Source organism: Lacerta agilis, chromosome 13 (assembly GCF_009819535.1).
Source record: "Lacerta agilis isolate rLacAgi1 chromosome 13, rLacAgi1.pri, whole genome shotgun sequence".
Taxonomy (NCBI): domain Eukaryota; kingdom Metazoa; phylum Chordata; class Lepidosauria; order Squamata; family Lacertidae; genus Lacerta; species Lacerta agilis.
The window spans coordinates 17,045,674-17,064,817 of record NC_046324.1 but is presented as its reverse complement, the minus strand read 5'-3'; the positions used below and the strand labels follow the sequence as shown (position 1 = coordinate 17,064,817).

Genomic DNA, 19,144 nt, shown 5'->3' with positions numbered 1-19,144 from the left:
TACCTTTGTACATTCAGGTTAGCACATTCAGTATCTTCCTTCCAGGCAAACAAGAAATATTAGGAGAGTTCGAGAACATGCCAGGCAAAAGTCCTGTTAATGAAAGTTCCTTTGCATGGGAATAAACATGAATTGGGGGGGGCAGCCTTTCACCTGCTCAGCTGAAGACACGGATGTTGGAGACACAGCCAGAGGGGGCCATGCCAAGACAAGGGCATGGCTAGCTGGCACAGTCTTTCTTCCCTTGCTGAATATCCATGATAAATTAAAACAATTCTTTAAAAGATAGTTAAAAAGACTCTCCTTATAAACCTCAAAACTCCCTTAAAAGAATCAAGTCTTCAAAAAAGATATATGATCGAAGAAAGTTCTTAAAAGAATCCTTCCAGAAGAATTTAAAAATTAAAAAGTAGCACCTTAGAGACCAACTGAGTAGTTTTAGGTATGAGCTTTCGTGTGCATGCACACTTCTTCAGATACACTGAAACAGAAGTCATCAAACCCTTATATATAATGAGAAGGAGGGGAGAGGGAATGGGTGATTGGCTAATGGGTATGGTAAGTCTGACTAACAGACTTAACATACCTTTTTAAAGAATTACGTTAAACTATCTTTTTAAAGAATCGTTTTAATTTATTTTGATTACGGCAAACCAACACAGCTTGTTGTTGTTGTTTAGTCGTTTGGTCGTGTCTGACTCTTCGTGACCCCATGGACCAGAGCATGCCAGGCACTCCTGTCTTCCACTACCTCCCACAGTTTGGTCAGACTCATGTTGGTAGCTTCCAGAACACTGTCCAACCATCTTGTCCTCTGTCGTTCTGCATATAATTCATAATTTTGTAATTCCCCCCTTTCTTAATCATCATTTTTCTAATCTACAAAAAAAAAGCCCCTAACACTTTTGCTTTCCTCATAGTGAACATTCTCCAACTTTTGATCATTGGAGGGATCCAACGCAACACAAAATATAACTGGAACACAAAATATAGTTACTGGGACACAAAATATAGTTACGTTTATAACAAAGCTAGATATGTATTATCTGTTTAAAGTGGAACTCAGTGCTTTAAACGTATGGTGTGAATCTGGCCCCAATTATTATTATTTTAGGGCCTAACACAGTCTTGCAGCGATTTCTTTACCTGCTCACAATTTACCTCAGAAAACTTCCCTGCTCCCTCAAGCTCAGCTTCTTGGAATACAAGCGACTGACCATGTTGCCCTGTTTCCATTTTGGCAGCCTTAAAAGGCTCTTCCATTCTCTCCTTGTCTCTTTGGCACACTGTGGTGTCCTTTAATGGGCTTTTGAAATTTTGCTCAGCACTGTAGGAAGCCTCCTCGACAGGGAAGTCAATAACTCTTCTTGTCTGAGAGCACAACTGTGCATCACAGCAAAGTGCGACATAGGCGTCTACACGGCGGGCAGAAGACATTTTCTTCTCTGAGGTGGAGCAGCGAATGGGCTCCCCTTCCAAGTCAAGATACATAATACCCAAAGCTGGTCAAGTTATTTTGGCACCTAAGCAGAAGTGGGAGGTGGAATCCCACAAGGGCCTCTCTTCTCTGCCTGGCAGTGAAAATGCAACAATAATAAATTAAATAGCTAACCTTTTGCTGTCCTTCCACGACGCCCAAAATCAGCTGCCTGAGGGTAACTGGCTCGTTCTGCCTATGCAGCCAGAAATGGCAGTAGCTTGCAGGAGTGAAACCCTGCTCAGAGATTTGCGTGGGGCTGCCATTTTGTCACTAAGCAAAGTTCAAGGTTTTGGCTATTTGCATATAAAGCACTTAACAGTTTGGGACTTAGTTTGTTTGTTTATTTTATTATTTATTGGATTTATTGGATTTATATACCGCCCTGTAGTCGGGGGTCTCACAGAATAAAATCAAGGGGATTACCGGTACCTTATTCATGTGTTTTTCAACCTTTTTTGGGCAAAGGCACACTTGTTTCATGAAAAAAATCACGAGGCACACCACCATTAGAAAATGTTAAAAAATTTAACTCTGTGCCTATATTGACTATATATAAAGTAATTTTCCCACGGCACACCAGGCAACATCTCGCGGCACACTAGTGTGCCACGGAACAGTGGTTGAAAAACACTGCCTTATTCCATATATACCCACTTGGCTCCTTTGATCTGCTGAACTGGCACTATTAGAGGTGCCACGTGCTACTTGTTCCACACTTGTGAAGTCTTTTAGTATAGCAGCACCTAAACTCCGGAACTTCCTGCATGTTGACATCAGGCATGCACATTTGCCGTAACCTTTTCATAACTTGTTCAAAACTGAACATACTTCAGGCAAGCCTACCTAGAAACATAGAAGCTGCTATGTGTGGTAATCATCTTCTATTTTAATTATATTTTTAGCTTAGTTTAACTGTTTAATTATATTTTGATTTATTATTATTATTATTATTATTATTATTATTATTATTTGAATGCCTGATTTTTAACATTGTCGCTCTTTGGCCATTTTGGCTTTGTTCTGTTTCTGCAAACCACTTAGAGGTTCCATTTACAATGAAGTGACACATACATTTTGTTAAATAAATAAATATGTGTGCACATATTTTTAAAGCATATGTAGCTATTTTATATACGCATGTACGCATTTAAAAGCATTTCTAAGCCACTTAATATCTGAAAATCCCTAAGTGGTACACAAAAATAACATAAAAACTATAAATTAGCATTGAAGAAAAAAAACAGGTAAAAGCAGGTACAGGTAAAAGCAGAAATCTAGTAAAAGCAGGTTCCAATCTTATGAGTCAAAAAGATGCATCTTTTCAAGATACCTGAAGCAACTGATGGATGATACTTCATGTATGGCAGAGAAAAGAGCATTCCACAGTGGCAAAAAATGTTTGCTTTCAGGTCACTGCCCTGCGATATTCTGTAGGGTTTGATGCCATGAGTAATATTATACATCTCTACAAGGGCAGGCAGTATTTCATTATTATTATTATTATTATTATTATTATTATTATTATTATTATTATAGCTTTTATTTATACATTTCATTAGTTTTACAATCTATTTAACATTTGAAAGTTTGACTTCCTTCCGCCTCTTTCTGCGATTCCTTAAATTCATTTTTAATATCTTCTACATATCCAAATTCATTTAATTATCTACTTTAAATATATATACTCTTATGAAACTGCAGGTTATTACAATAACCCTGCTAATGTTTTTATCTGTTTGCAATTTATCTGTAAATATTCAATAAACCGTTTCCATTCTTTTATTAAAAAAAAAAGTTTGTTATCATGATTTCTTCTTCTTCTTCTGGTAAGTTCTGCTTTTTTCCACTTTGGGGCGAGTAACATTCTTGCCGCTGTGGTAGCATACATAAATAAATTTCTCTACAATTTAGGTAGTTCTGTCTCTATAATTCCCGAAAGAAAAGCTTCTGGTTTTTTTTTACAAAAGTTATTTTTAACATCCTTTTCAAATCATTGTATATCATTTCCCAGTAAGCTGTAACCTTACTACAAGACCACCAAATACAATAAAAAGAACCGTCTTTCTCTTTACATTTCCAACACTTGTTTGATTTAGATGTATACATTTTTGCCACTTTACTCGGTGTTAGAGTAAAGGTGAAGGACAATATATCGTTTTCATATAATTTTCTCTTAAACTATAATATGCTGTAAATTTTATATCCATATAGGGCAGGCATTGCAGTGGTACCTCTGGTTACGAACGGGATCCGTTCCGGAGCCCCGTTCGTAACCTGAGACGTACGTATCATGAAGTGCCGCATCTGTGCATGTGCGCAACGCGATCCGGCGCTTCTGCGCATGCACGTGACATTACCGCGCGCGACACAGCGAACCTGGACGTAACCCGTTCCGTTATTTCCGGGTCACCGCGGTGCGTATCCCGAACTTACACATCCCGCAGCGTACATAACATGAGGTATGACTGTATTTCAGGTAACCTGGTCCTGAGTTGTTTAAGAACCTTTGCTTCTAGTTCACATGCATTCCCTCTTATTTATCTCCAGATCTGGCAGAATGTGAAGCAGGCTGGACCAAATTCCAAGGCAACTGTTACAAGCACTTTGAAGAAAAGCACACGTGGGTGGATGCTGAGAACCTCTGCCGAGAGCATCAGTCTCACCTGAGCAGTATCATCACTCCTGAAGAGCAGGAGTTTGTGAACAGTAAGTGTGGTGGTTTGAGGAGTATGCAGGGCCAGAGATCCAGGTTGCACTTTCCAAACAGGTGGCATTGGCTGATCAAGGAATTTCAAATTCCTACAGAGTTTAGAAGTAGAATCAAAATGTTGCAAATTGCAGTCATTCCAGATTGGTTGTGGAGGAGTTGGGGGGGGTGTAGTCAATTAATGCATTAGTGGTGAAATTATACTGGGCCACCCGTCCATCATTCCGTTTTATTTGTCGTTTTATGTTGCTTCCCCAGTGTTGTTATATTATTGCGGGTGGCACTGTGGTATAAACCACTGAGCCTCTTGGGCCTGCCAATCAGAAGGTCAGCAATTCAAATCTGTGTGATGAGGTGAGCTCCCGTTGCTCTGTCCCAGCTCCTGCCAACCTAGCAGTTCAAAAGCATTCCAATGCAGGTAGATAAATAGGTACCACTACGGCAGGAAGATAAATGGTGCTTCCGTGAGCTCTGGTTTCCGTCACGGTGTGCCGTTGTGCCAGAAGCGGTTTAGTCCTGCTGGCCATGTGACCTGGAAAGCTGTCTGTGGACAAACGCCGGCTCCCTCGGCCTGAAAGCGAGATGAGCGCCAGAACCCCATAGTCACCTTTGACTTGGACATAAGCGTCCAGCGGTCCTTTACCTGTCTGGAAGAGCACACGGGCACAACAAAAGCAGGGCAAAAGGAAAGGGTGGAACATTTGTGGTGTAAAAACTTGCAGGATTTCAGCAGGAAGTTACAGGCTAATTTTCTAATCTTTATGCTCTCTCCTTTCTAGACAACGCTCAAGACTACCAATGGATTGGCCTTAGTGACAGAGCGGTTGAGGATGACTTCCGCTGGTCTGATGGGCACTCCCTTGTGAGTTACATTCCAGAAGGACATGGTTTTCAGTGAATGATCCTGGACTGCTAGGAAACATTTCAGAATAAGAGCTTCCTTCCTCACAAGGAAATATAATTCCGGGCTTTATTTATTTATGCCCCTCGTGCCCAAGAGTGAAAGGGGCTTCTGTGTTTAGTGGGAAAGGACAAGAGACAGAGGCAACATTATCACAACACATTTAAAGCACTGTGATACCACTTTAAACAGTCATGGCTTCCACAACTGGGAACTGTAGTTTAAGGGATGCTGAGAGTTGTTAGGAGACCCCTATTCTCCTCGCCAAGCTCCAGTTCCCAGAGTTCTCTGTGAAGGACTGATGGTTAAGCCACTCTGGGAATTGGAACTCTGTGAGGGGAATAGGGGGTCTCCTAACTACTCTCAGTACCCTTAACAAACTACAGCTCCCAGAATTCTTTGGGGGAAGTCCTGACTGTTTGAAGTGGTATCATAGTGCTTTAGATACATGGTGTGCTTGTGACCAGAGTTAGGGCTGGCTGCAGGTTTGATTGGCTGCCAAGTGTCCCATAAGGAGTTGGGCATATACAGGTACCTGCATGGCATTTGAATATTTTCTCTGGCAATAAGTGGTGGCGGCTGGTGCTCATTGTGACTGGTAGGGTGGAAGACAGGGAGGCCACCAGTAGGTGGAGCTAGAGCCAACAAGAGGCAGCGCTAGAGACAACAGAAGGTGGAGCAACTAATCCTCATTTTGTCCTCTTCCCTTCTATAAGGAGCAACATCAAAACTAAGGGTAAGGAACCTGGCAGGCAGTGCCACTCCCTAGACTGCTAGGAAACTGACAGGCAGTGCCACCCTCTGGAATGGTAATAAGAAGGCAGGCAAATGGGGCTGGCTAAAGCCAGACAGAGGTTGATGTAACAATGCCCCATTTGCCTGGCTGGGCCAGATTCCACTGCCTGCAGAGCAAATAACAACTTTGCAGGAGTGGGTGTGGTTTTAGAGCAGAAAAGTCTGGGGACAATAAGCCCCTCACTTTTCAGGATTATGGTCCCACCCTCACTTGGGGGACCCTGCAAAAACAAAAAAAACACGGGTGATCTGATGGCCATTTTCTCCACCATTGGGTCTAATTAGACCCTAAGGAAAAGCCTCCCCGACTGTCTTCTCTCTCTAAGTTCTAATACCAGCTTCATTCTCATCTCTCGCAGCAATACGAGAACTGGCGGCCCAACCAACCCGATAATTTCTTTGCCAAAGGAGAAGATTGCGTTGTAATGATCTGGCATGAGAAGGGAGAGTGGAACGACGTCCCTTGCAACTACCACCTCCCATTCACGTGCAAGAAAGGAACAGGTAAGGCTGGATTCCTGGCAGTGAGGGCCCTACGGGGCAAGGAAGGACAAGATAGTAGCCCTTCCCAAGGGCACTTGTGCAGGTGTGGGGAAACCTTTGGCCATCCAGATGTTGCTGAACTACAATTTCCAACAGTTCCCTGGCAAACATGGCCAATGACCAAGGGTGACGGGAGTTGTAATTCCACAACATCTAGGGAGCCAAAGGTTCACTGCACCTGCAGTCATGTGTGTGACTTGGGAAATCCACAAGTCTGCTGTGTGAAATAAATTCAGTAATTAAGTCGGGTACAGGAAACATGTGTTTCCAACCCCAGATGTAATTAATTTCAGCTTTCATCAGCCTCTTTGAAGCAATTTGAAGGGTACTGTCCAAGGGGGGGTGGGGCCTCAGTCTAGCAACATCAGCCACATGTTCCCCTTTCCTGAATTAAATTTTCCTCATAGGGTCAGTGACTCACACAGAGATGCAACAGGAGAAGTCAGAGGGCAGGAAACGTGCGATTGGATCATTCAGCCCCTCAAATAGCAGAGATCTGCCAGGGCTTTCTTTTCTCAGATAAAGCTGCTCTAGGTGGAAGTGACCTACTCAAGAGTTAAAAGTGTGTTTTGTGTTGGAGAGCTGCGTTGCAAAATTCATAGGAGTGTGAATTTCAAAGGTCAGCTGAGTTCCACTTTGCACGTTGTTTCAGGAAGTAAAAATTAAGTAGTTCACCTTTAAATGTGGCCTGAATCAGACCCCCCCCTGGTTAACCAGTTGTTTATAGCTCTAATCCTGGCTGCCACATTTAACAAAAAAGATGACCCTCTGCAGCCACTGAGCCTGGCTCATGGACCAGGCAACAGAAGGCTCTTAGCAACCTTGGCGTCTGAAGGTCTCATAGACCAAACAGCAGACAAAGGCTTTAGTATGGAATCCCTCTTCCTTCATGGAACCAAAAGTCAGAGCAAGGATAAATTTTCAGAGAATCCCCTCCTGAGCCCAATAAGTGCAGAGAACACCAATGGCATTTTAAGGACGGGACCAGCATCTCATACTTGCAAATCCCCAAAGATCTCTGTTTCTAACCTAGTTCCCCAACTCCATTTTTTTTAAAAAAAATTGAAGCACATTTTTTTCTGAACCAAACTTTGTTTGCTTCACTCTTAACCCTCAAAAAGATTTGCTTTCAGATTGTGTAAGTGGAAGAACTCTCTGCATTCAGAGCATCCTCCTGTGCTGCTAAGTGAGCAGGGATGGTGGAGGAGCGCAATTCCATGTGCCTCTGAAGGAGAATTTACCAAATTTGCAGTTTTCAAAAGAACATGTGAGCCAAAGTGCAGCAATCCTTTGAAATTTGCACTTACCTGAATTTTGCAATTTACTCCTCCAGCCAAGTAATGTGCATACACCAAAATGCACACGTATATTTGTGAAAAGGACATACGAAAATGTGTTATATTATGGGGAAATTGTTTTGCAGAAATGTGTAAGCAATATATATATATATATATATATATATATATATATATATATATGAATGAAGAAAATTGCATAAAATTACATTAGGGCTGTGAAAAACGCACAAAATTAAATGTGGAGAAACTGAAGTTAAAATTGGAAAAATGAGAAAAATGAGTGACTGTTCTGTGTATAACTGCTGACCGTAAGGAGACAGATACTTCTCTGAGCTCAGGTGACTGATTCTGCTGCATATCTGTATCAAGAGTGACTGAATGTTACACTCACACCAATGAAGAGGCAGAGCAGAATTAGACAGTCAAATTGGATGCTGATGGTGTAAAGTGAAAACCAGAGCAGTAAATCATACAGAGACACAGCAGGCATCCTATCAACCGGTTAGCAATGTGGTATCACACATTTTTTAATATTAAAAGTTCTTGTGATGATAAGAGAAGAAGGTTAGGAGGATCATACCAGCCACTGAGCTGTTTTGTGCTGAAAGCAACTTTGAAGGCTTTCCTTTCCTCCACCAGTTTCCTGTGGAGACCCACCCGTGGTTGAGAACGCCAGGCACTTCGGAAAGAAGAAAGACCGCTATGAGATCAACTCCATGGTGCGGTACCAGTGCAATCAGGGCTACATTCAGCGCCATCTGCCCACCATCCGGTGTCAACCCAACGGGCACTGGGAAGACCCATGGATAGCCTGTATTGATCGTATGTAGTGGTCTATCTTATTTGTATTGCGGACCAATATCCTGATTCAGTATAAGACAGCTTCCTATGTTTCTGTGTAACCTCCATGCAAGTTTTGTGCGAATGTATCACCACGAATGCTCAATAAATAGCCAGTCTAGAAACTCCCAGGGACAGGGAGTGCGGAAGAGTTTATCCAACTCCCATTTGAGTTAGACAGATGGCGCGTGTATGCAGTCCATCGACCTTTGCCAGCCAGTAGTTGACCCACACTTTTCAGGAGAAATTTCCCATCGCTTTTCTTATTGGACTTTTTGTGGTTAGAAAAGCGATGAGATAATTGCACTAGAAAGATGTGGGGTGGTGACCCAATTTTGTGCAAATGCACAGCTATACTGGAAAGGCCTTCATGAATGTAGTGCCTACACTGGACCAGAATGCTCTCTGGTACACCAAAGTATTATTCTCTACTAGCTTCTTCTTCCTCATTAGGAATAATCAGACAGTTCACACCCACAGCAAGGGAGAGGCTGGCTGAAGCTTCCTCATGTGTGACAATGATGCTCTTAGTTAAAGCTCAGTCTGACAAGGACTCCAGGTCTATCCCTCTCCCAGGCAGAGCTGGCTCACAAGGGCCAGCTGGATATTCAGCTTGGGGGACGTTCCATTCCATAGCGATGCCAACAGCTGGCAAGTCCTTCTTGGCCAACATGCTGTGCTCAGCAGACTCTGTAAGTCTTTGAGTTCTCTGGCTTGTGAACGGACAGAGGACAGGATAAGATTTGCAGGGGTAGAGAAGAGGCTGCTAGATGGCAGCTCCCATGCCACCCTCTCAATTGGCTAATAAAAGGTTTGGGAATCAACTTAACTATGGGTTTTCCTTTAAGGATCCTGACTAGGGATGGGGGAGAAGTTCGGCTCCGTTTGCATTTTAATGGGGACCTCCCTAATTCACACTTCCTGACACGATACACAAATCAAAACCATGCTATCCTTTGAAGTCCACACCTCTCCTAACGTTACGATGCTGTTCGCCAACCAAATAATGAGTAGGAAAAAGTGCACGTTAGGCAAAAGTGTGCATAAAAATGTGTCTTTTCGTGAAGATATGCAAAATTGCATTATATTGCAAGAAAATGGTTGCAGAAAAATGTGTGTATTAAGACAGAATTGCATGAAAAATATTAGGAGAAATGTGCGCTAAATGCTGGCCATTTTCATGATGACTTTTTATTTATTTATTTTTAAAAAACCCACAAACTGTTGGGGAAATCTGGAAACCAAACTTCAGATGGGGGAGATGAAAGAAACTGAAATTGACAGATTCACCCATCCCTATTCCTAAATGTAAAGTATTTGGGGAAAAGAAATACTAAATAGATCCAGGGTTGGGGGCATGTTTGGAAAATATAGGCTTGTAGCCAATTAAGTCTTACTCCAAGTAGACCCATTGAAATGAATGTGCCTAAGTTAGTTATGTTGATTAACTTTAATGGGTCTGCTCTGAGTTGGACTGGCATTGAATACAACCAATAACCTCCCCTTCTCCAGATTTAACCTACGCACCTCCTCTGACCCTTGGGCTATCTGGGGGCACTCTTGCATTGGTTGAAGATACCCGCATCCCACCATCAGAGGTAGCCAGATGTTGTTGACTACAATGCCCACCATCCCTGACCATTGGCCATGCTGACTTGGACTGATGGGAGTTGGAGTTCACCAACATCTGGAGGGTATCACATTGGCTACCCATGATGCGGGTGGCACTGCGGTCTAAACCGCTGAGCCTCTTAGGCTTGCTGGTCAGAAGGTCAGCAGTTCAAATCCCCATGACAGAGTGAGCTCCCGTTGCTCTCTCCCAGCTCCTGCCAACCTAGCAGTTTGAAAGCACACCAGTGCAAGTAGATAAATAGGTACCGCTGTGGCAGGAAGGTAAACGCCGTTTCCATGCGCTCTGGCCATCACGGTGTTCCATTGTGCCAGAAATGGTTTAGTCCTGCTGGCCACATGACCCGAAAAGCTGTCTGTGGACAAACACCGGCTCCTTTGGGCTGAAAGCGAGATGAGCGCCGCAACCCCATAGTCAACTTTGACTAGACTTAACCGTCCAGGGGTCATTTACCTTTACCTTTTACAGAAGTGGGTCAGCTGGCTCTTAGCTCTGTGTACACTTTGTGCCAGCAAATCAGAAGGCTTAAAAAAAAAACAGGCCATCTGGAGGAACCCCTTGTCAATGATGTAGCTTCCTTTAAAAAAAAATGCCACTCAGGCACCAACGTGTCTTGGGCTCTTTTTTTCTGGATTCCTCCTCTGCAAAGAAAAAGCGCTCTTCTCTTCTCCAGCTATGGCTCCTTGAACAGGGAGCAATGTAAAAGAGTCTGCCTCATGGGCTGGTGACGACTCGGCCTATCAACCGTTATTGGAAAGGGAAGAGTTTATTCCCTCACCCCACCCCACGCCACAACAGACAGTAGCACAGTTGTCTGTGGCACCCCCCAAATCTCTTTCCCCTTGGTGTTAGGTGGAAGAGAACAGAGCCTGCTACAAAGTACCATAGAGGGGGGGGGGCGAACCCACCCAGCTGGTTCATTGGGTCCCAGAGCACCGGAGGTGAGAGAAGGCCTGATTGTGCAACGGTGAGAATGCTGGCGCTGTGGCACGTTCGGCACGGCCAGCCGGAGAAACAACATGCTACAGCCTCAGCAGTGTTTTTCCAGAGAGCAAGAGGGAGAGAGGTGTTTGGTCAAGCCAGCTGAGGACAAGCAGGGCCTCTGTATCCTCCATCCCTAGGTAACAAGGTGCCTTTTCTTCTTCTTCTTCTTCTTCTTCTTCTTCTTCTTCTTCTTCTTCTTCTTCTTCTTCTTCTCCCACAGCCTCCACCTACAAGCACAGACTACATAAGAGGAGCGCAAGGACTCGATCAAGGACCAATGGAGGAATGGCACAGAGACCCACCCATTAAAGAGGAGCCGGAGAGAGGAGATAAGAGAAAGAGAGAGATTTTATGGAACAGTTATATTAACAGATTCGATTTCTTCTTGTTGCTTTTTTGTTGTTGTTATATAAGGGGAAAAATATATTAAAGAAAAATCCACCTTGTGCATATGTAAAAAGAGAGAGAGAGAGAAAAAACTTTTGCAAAACAGCAAAGCAAAAGCTTTTTTTTTTTTTTTTTACTAACCGTCTAGATCCAATTATCTTTGTGCCTTTTCGGGGAAGGGGGATGGAGAGGGTCGCAAGAGGGTGAGGGTTAAGTTAAATAATAAAGAAGATTTGCTATTTTTTGTGGGGGAGGTCCTGGTTTTATTCACAGGCCATGTAATTATTTAATCTGCAGGGTGGACAAGACTCTCTCTTTTTCTTTTGTAAGCCGTTGTGTTTCTCCTTCCCTGTCACACTCAGCTTCTTCCCACTGTTGCAGCTTACCTTGTAGGGTTCAGAGGGAGCCATGGGAATGTGTAAATCGAGAGAGAGAGAGAGAGAGAGAGAGAGAGAGAGATGAAATGGGCTGAATCTTTTCAATGAGAAAGGAATGGAAAAGAGGATTTCCGCCTCTCCCAGGGAGGTGGGGGAAACAGCCATTGCTCGTTTGGATATGTCAATTCTTTTAAATAAATGCAAGATGTAAAATAACGTGTGGAGGCTGAAATTAACCAGAACATCAGACTAGCCAGAGTGGCATTCATATAAAGAATGAAGGGCAGAGTTAAAAGCTGGACCTCTGAGGCTGCTTTGGTTCTTGTCAGTTTCTAGCTACTCTTGGTCAATTTCTCCCCCCCCCCATTTTTATTTTTATTTTTAAACTTTAAAGTTGCGTGAAGGAAATGAGAGAGCAAATGACTGGAGCAACAAGATTCAAGCCTTGATACTGACAATTGGCAAGCCAGCTTCATATATATACACCTATGAATATGAATCAACCTTAGTGGGTCATTCCAGAGATGCCCCCTCAAGTCCCAACATGCTGAATGAACAGAGGCAACGTCTGTTTTCCATCCGCTGTGTGAATGAATGTAACCACTTTGTAAGCTGTTCGTCTGTATCATCCTGTCAAGGTGTTGATCATTGGGCCACACTCTTGGATCCCCAGAATTTTGTTGAAACAAAAGTGTAGTTGAAACAATACTTGACAAGAAGTTACAGAGGTGCAACTTGTGGTCAGTTACCATGTTGGTCAGTGGTCATCTGTATGAACTTCCTAGCTGTTGCGAAGTTCTTAAGCAGGGCATAGGAAGCTGTCGTACCCAGTTGGGCCATAGGTCCATCAAGCACAGCATCAGGGTTTCCCAAACTTGGGTTGCTAGCTGTTTTGGGTACTACGATTCCCATCATCCCTGACCACTGGTCCTGCTAACTAGGGATGATGGGAGTTGTAGTTCAACAGCAGCTGGAGACCCAGGTTTGGGAAACTCTGGTACAAGCATAGAATCACAGAGTTGAAAGGGACCCTGAGGATCATCTTGATCCAACCCCCTGCAATGCAGGAATATGCAGCTGTCCCATAAAGGGATTGAACTTGCAACCTTGACATTATCAGCACATTGCTCTAACCAACTGAGCTATCCAGGCTGGTCTACACTGACTGGCAGGAACAGCTTTCAAAGATTTCAGCCCAGGGCTTTCCCCAGCCCTACATGGAGATGCGGGGGATTGAAACTGGGGCCTTCTGCACTCAAAGCAGATGTTCTCCCACTGAGCTAAAGATAGACTTCCTCTGCCTATTGAGGCTCCCCCTCTTTTTTAGCTATTATGATTGTCATCTGCCCAATAAAACTGTCTAATCTAATAAAAAAAATGTGGGGGAAATAACACCTAAAGCTTTTAGTTAAATATATTCAGGATGATGAGCAGGTGCATGAATTAGATGCATTTCTTCATGTAAATGTGTGGGGCAGGATCCAATGTAGAGTTAAATTAAAGCCACTTAGTGGCCAACTTGTTCCTCTGGAGAATTGTTTTGTCCCAGCAGGATGTTGTGTTATGCAGGAGAACGCATAAGCAAGTGGCTGGTAGCTTTGCTGCACAATAGATTGTGCAATCTGTTGCACGATTGAGTTTCTGCTAGTCCATCTGTTTCCTGTAGTGGAAGCGTAGAACCATAGACTTGTCGAGTTGGAAGGGACCACGGGGGCCATCTAGTCCAACCCCCTGCAGCACAAGAATCTTTTGCCCAATGTGGGACTCGAACCCACAACCCTGAGAATAAGAGTCTTATGCTCTGCTATCTTAGTTAACCCGGTTGTGTTGAATTAAAAGTCACCCTTGTACTGGGACAGGGAACATGGGATACAGACCACGGCTACTTCATATTTAACCCCTGTCTCTAAGGAGCTCAGGATAGCGGACAAGGGTCCATGCCATTTTATCCTCACAACAGCCTTGTTCCAAACCTGCCGCCAGTCATTTCATTGGCTTATTTTCCCTGTCAGAGTAATGCTTGAATTATGCAGGGGGGGGGCAGGAAGGTTGTGGCGTCCTTCATGAAGCCTACAAAGTCCATCCTTGAATTTCTCTACTTTTAGCCAAATTGTGATACAAACAACCCACCCCGCTTGCCATAGCTTTCTAAAAAGAAAAAAAAACAGGAGCTGGCACAAAACGGTAAGGGGGCTGAGCCCCCTCTGGCCTGCGTATAATTTGAGCCACAGGATCACTCAGCTGACAACATCATGGGTTTGTTTCTTCAGCCATCTTCTCCCTGCTTTCCTGAGTGCATCTTAAAGATGCAAGTAGAGGACATAGAAATATATCTATAACGCAACTTCATAAGCCTGTGTGTCCCCCCACCATGGCTGTTTCCTACCCACCCACTCACCCCCCAGGACATATGGAAAAGCAGCTCCCATCCTGAGATGGTGCTCTCTCAAGGGGGAACCGTGCCGGGCACCTGAGTTCCCTGCACCTATTTATATATATATATTTTTTAAAAACATAATGGTAATAATTATTGAAAACAAAGAGAAAACCGGTCATTTTTACAATAATTTAATGGACTCGCCAATGTCTCAAGGATGCTGGTAGGAGCCTGGCTTTTGATGTGTGTTCTGTTTTCAAAGTGGGGGTGTGGGAATGGCCTGGGGGTGGGGGGGTGGGGTGGAATGAAGCAAAGAAGAGCTTGCCTGATCTTTTTTCTTCCTGTAAAAAGCAAAAAAGAAAAAGAAAAAAAAGAGGTAGGAAGAAACCCAACCCAGAATGCAGTGGTACCTCGGGTTACAGACGCTTCAGGTTACAGACTCCGCTAATACAGAAATAGTACCTCGGGTTAAGAAATTTACCTCAGGATGAGAACAGAAATCGCGTGGTGGAGGCGTGGCAGCAGAGGGAGGCCCCATTAGCTAAAGTGGTACCTCAGGTTAAGAACAGTTTCAGGTTAAGAACGGACCTCCAGAACGAATTAAGTACTTAACCCAAGGTACCACTGTGTTTTCTTCTTCCTTCTTCCCTCCTTTTTTTGGGGGGTGGGGCGTGGTGGGGGGGTGGGGGTGTTTAACTCTTATGCATAAAATGCAAGACTCAAAATTAAAACAGCTGCCGGCGCTGTTGTGAACCTTGTAAAATAAAAGTTTGTTGTATTTTATCCTTGCGGAGGTGCTGGTTGCATGCTGTGTGTTTGTGTGTGTGTGTTCTGTGTGTGTGTGCATTTGGGAACACTTGTGCACACATCGCCGCAGATAAGAAGCCAAGAACAAAGGGGTTATGTCAAAAACACAGTGGTGGAGTATAGGGACTGTAAAGAAACTTATGTATTGATCAGGGCATGGCAAAGGCATCCACTATAGACTGCAATCACTCCCAGCCTCAAGCAATGCAGGGCTGCTCTGCAGGAAAACAGGAAGCTGCCATTTTGTCAGGTCAGAATATTTCTCCATCCAGCTTAGTACTGCCTACTCTGACTGGCAGCAGCTCTCCAGGATCCCAGGAGGATGTGCTTCATGTGGCTTCCTTCCAGCCCCTTACATAAGGAATCAGGCACATGTAGCTAGACTAAAGCTCACACCATTCCAGACCACTGGGCATGCTGGCTAGGAGTCTGATAGCAGTTGTGTTTATTTGTATTGTTTTTTTCAACCTATTTCGGTTGTTTTATTGCATATCACCTCAAAATTTATGTGAAAGGTGATTCATAAATGCATAAGCAAATAAATGTGAAATGAATAAATGACTGGAGGTGCCAGGGATTAATCTTAGATCTTCCTTCAAGCAAAATAAGTGATCTGCTGCTAAGATATGACCCTGTACTGAGTTGGGCAAACATACAGGCATATTGTCTGTTCAAGCACCGCAGTTGTCATAGGTGTTGTCACAAGCAGTTCAGTTGGGCCTTTGCTGTTTGCCCAACTTTTGTAATGGCTCAAAGCAGTCTCCTGCTATCTTTTTGGGGGACAAATTTGATTCAGTGTACATTTAATGCCAATCCTACCAAATTTGCAGCTTCCAAATCAGTGCAGAAAGCCATCCCTCAAAATCTGCATGAATTTTGCAATGCAGGTCTCCGGTCAAGCAATGTGTACAAAAATGTCTACGCTAGCCAGGGGCGTCGCTAGGGGGGTGCGGTGGGGGCGGTACGCCCCCGGGCGACAGGGGCCACAAGCGGCGGGTGGGGGCGACAAGCGGCGGGTGGGGGCGACAAGCGGCGCCCCTCCCGCCACTCCCCAGGCAACGCCGGTCACCCCGGGAGCAGCAGCGCTGCACGGACGGGGTGCTCCCTCGGCCGTGCACTGTTGCTCCCGGGGCGACCGGAGCGAGCGGCGGCGCATGGGGGTGACAAGCGGCAGCCCCTCCCGCCATTCCCAAGCGCTGCCGCTCCCTCCGTCACCCCAGGAGCAACAGCGCATGGCCGAGGGAGCACCCCGTCCGTGCAGCGCTGCTGCTCCCGGGGTGACCGGCAGCGTGGGGAGTGGCAGGAGGGGCCGGCGCTTGTCAGCCCCACGCGCTGCTGCTCGCTCCGTCCCCCCGGGAGCAGCAGCGCACGGTGTGTGCGGTGCTGCTGCTCCTGGGGCAACGGAGCGAACGGCGGCACGTGGGGGGGACAAGAGGCAGCCCCTCCCACCATTCCCACGCGCTGCCGCTCCCTCCGTCACCCTGGGAGCGGCAGCGCACGGCCCGACGACGGAGTGCGCCTGCACGCGCAAGCGCACTCTGTCATCGGATCGCCGCTTCCACAGCCTCCTTTTGAGCCGGAGAGCTTAAAAGCGAGCTCTTCGGCTTAAAAGAGGGCTGCAGAAGCGGCGCCGGCACCCCCGGAAACGCCCTGGGGGCGGAGCGTCATGACGTCACAATGTGATGTCACGACGCCCCGCCCCCGGGGCGTTTCCTTGCCGCCCCGGGTACCGCGGAGCCTTACTCCGCCACTGACGCTAGCTAGGGTAATACACACTTAAAAAAGCATATATTAGTGACAGTAACATGCATTGTATTGTGGGAAATTGACAGTAACATGCATTGTATTGTGGGAAATTGCTTTGCAAAAATATGTATATCAAAGCAAAATTACATAGAAAAATGTGGGTATTAGGACAAATTCACAGTAAAATGCTGGTGAATTTTCATGAGGACTTTTTTTCTTTTTAATTCAAACTAATGTGAGAATTGAAAACGGAGAAACAGAGAGAAACCAAAATCGACAGATTCCTGCATTCCTAGCTCTGTCATAAAGAAAAACTGCTAGGTTGGCAGAAGCTGGGACAGAGTAACGGGGGTTCACCCTGACGCACGGATTCAAACCATCAACCTTCTGATCAGCAAGCCCAAGAGGTTCAGTGGTTTAGACCACAGCGCCACCTGCGCCCCCAGCACAAGTAAATAAATAGGTACTACTGCAGCGGGAAGGTAAATGGCATTTCCGTGAGCTCTGGTTTCCACCACGTTGTCCCATTGCGCCAGAAGCAGTTTAGTCATGCTGGCCACATGACCCGGAAAGCTGTCTGTGGACAGCGGCAGAGGAAGCCTCCTCGCTGCCCAGGGTGGCAGCGTGGAGGCACCCCCCTGGGGGACGGGGTCACGACGCACGTCAGATGCACTGCGCATGCCCGGAATTTCCAGGCATGCGTAGTACATCCGGACCCAAAAAAGCCGCTGAAGGGGGGGAAGGAGAGCGAAGCAGGCTCTTTCAAGCCCCTGCTTCGCTCTCCTTCCCCCCCCCTCAGCTTTCTCCGTCGCTCAGCTGGCCTTCAGAAGGTCAGCTGTGCGGCGGGGAAAGCGGCTGAAGGGGGGAAGGAGAGTGAAGCAGGCGAAGCGCCTGCTTTCCTTTCCTTTCCCCACCCCCTTTCAGCGGCTTTTTTCGCCGCTGGGCACCCTGGGCGGAGCCCCGACATGGAGGTGAGGGGTGGGGCAGCTGGCCCTGGGGAGTGACACTTGCTGGCCCGCCCCTTGCCTCCATGCTGCATCTTCAAAGGCCAGCTGAGCGGCGGAAAAAGCCGCTGAAAGTTTTTTTCCGCCGCTCGGCTCCCTGGGCGGAGCCGGCGTGGCATGGAGGCAAGTGGCGGGCCAGCAAGTGTCACCCCCCAGGGCGGTACCCGGGGAGGCCCACCCCCCGCCCCCTTGCTCCGCCCCTGTCTGTGGACAAACGCCAGCTCCCTTGGCCTGAAAGCAAAATGAGTGCCACAACCCCATAGTCACCTTTGACTGGACTTAACCGTCCAGGGGTCCTTCACCTTTTTTTACCTTACCATAAAGGAAACATGCATCTCAGCTATCTCAACTGCCTCTTTCGGGGCTCCATCAGAGTCTAATGGCCCATGTGCGCCACATGAATGAACAAAAAGAGCAGTGCGCCCTTTGGGTTGTCTGCCTTAAGCATTGTTGTGTCTTTGCACAGCACATTGCTTACATGTCCCCGTCAGACTTGCTTCATTATTACCGGAGAAGAAGGAGGCAAACAAACCACGGCAAACTTTTAAGAATTCATTACATGACTTGGGAGCTGGATTTTAATTAAATATTTAAGCGGGGAGTTCTTTGATATGTTGTGCAAAGGTAAGCATGGGCTTTTGATTAAATTGTTGGCACCTACATGAATGCAATTCATTCAGGGCGCCTTCCAACAGGCTTGTAGCCTCTCTCGCATGCATGTGCATCCACACCACCACACCGCTATTTCCTTCCCGTTCTTCCTCCCCCCGCCCCATTCCCTGATACATTTCACTTTTCAAAAACCCCTTTCTATCCCAGATGTTCGTTCTCTCCCTCTCGCCCTCTCCCTTTCACACACAGATGCATACATTCACCGGCATGTGTTATTTCTGCTCCGAAAGCTTTCCCTAACAGTAGAAATAGGACTTCCAGATCTGGCAGCTTCCACTCACCCCCTGGAAAAATTGTTTAGTGTTTGTTGAACAGATCCTCCAAATCAGGGAGCCCCCCCCCCTACACACACACACACAAAGTGCAACAAATTCCTTGGGTGGTTTTCTTAAGGGTTTTATTCGCAAACGTCCGAGAAACCCCCAAGTTTGAACAGCAAAACCAAAAGGTGAGGTACACACGAGAATAGAGCACGCAGGTGCCAGAGTATGGTAACTTAGAGAGCTTCCCATAATAGTGGCAAGGTAGTTTCATGTAAGGGTATAAAGGCAGTTTCCTATGTGCCTGTGACCTGGGAGGAGGGCATGGCTAGCCAA

General features: G+C 45.8%; 1 protein-coding gene across 7 annotated transcripts in view; it reads left to right on the top strand.

Annotated features, from left to right (window-relative positions):
- The window catches only part of ACAN (aggrecan), an 81,993-nt gene extending 69,160 nt beyond the window's left edge, over window positions 1-12,833 (top strand). For all 7 annotated transcript variants that reach the window (XM_033167359.1, XM_033167362.1, XM_033167363.1 and 4 more), the window contains 5 exons: window positions 4,028-4,186; window positions 4,967-5,049; window positions 6,243-6,387; window positions 8,364-8,546; window positions 11,399-12,833. In XM_033167359.1, coding sequence (XP_033023250.1) covers window positions 4,028-4,186; window positions 4,967-5,049; window positions 6,243-6,387; window positions 8,364-8,546; window positions 11,399-11,487 — 659 coding nt within the window. In that variant the 3' untranslated portion in view covers window positions 11,488-12,833. The remainder of the gene's footprint in view (window positions 1-4,027; window positions 4,187-4,966; window positions 5,050-6,242; window positions 6,388-8,363; window positions 8,547-11,398) is intronic.
- Window positions 12,834-19,144: the final 6,311 nt, after the last annotated feature.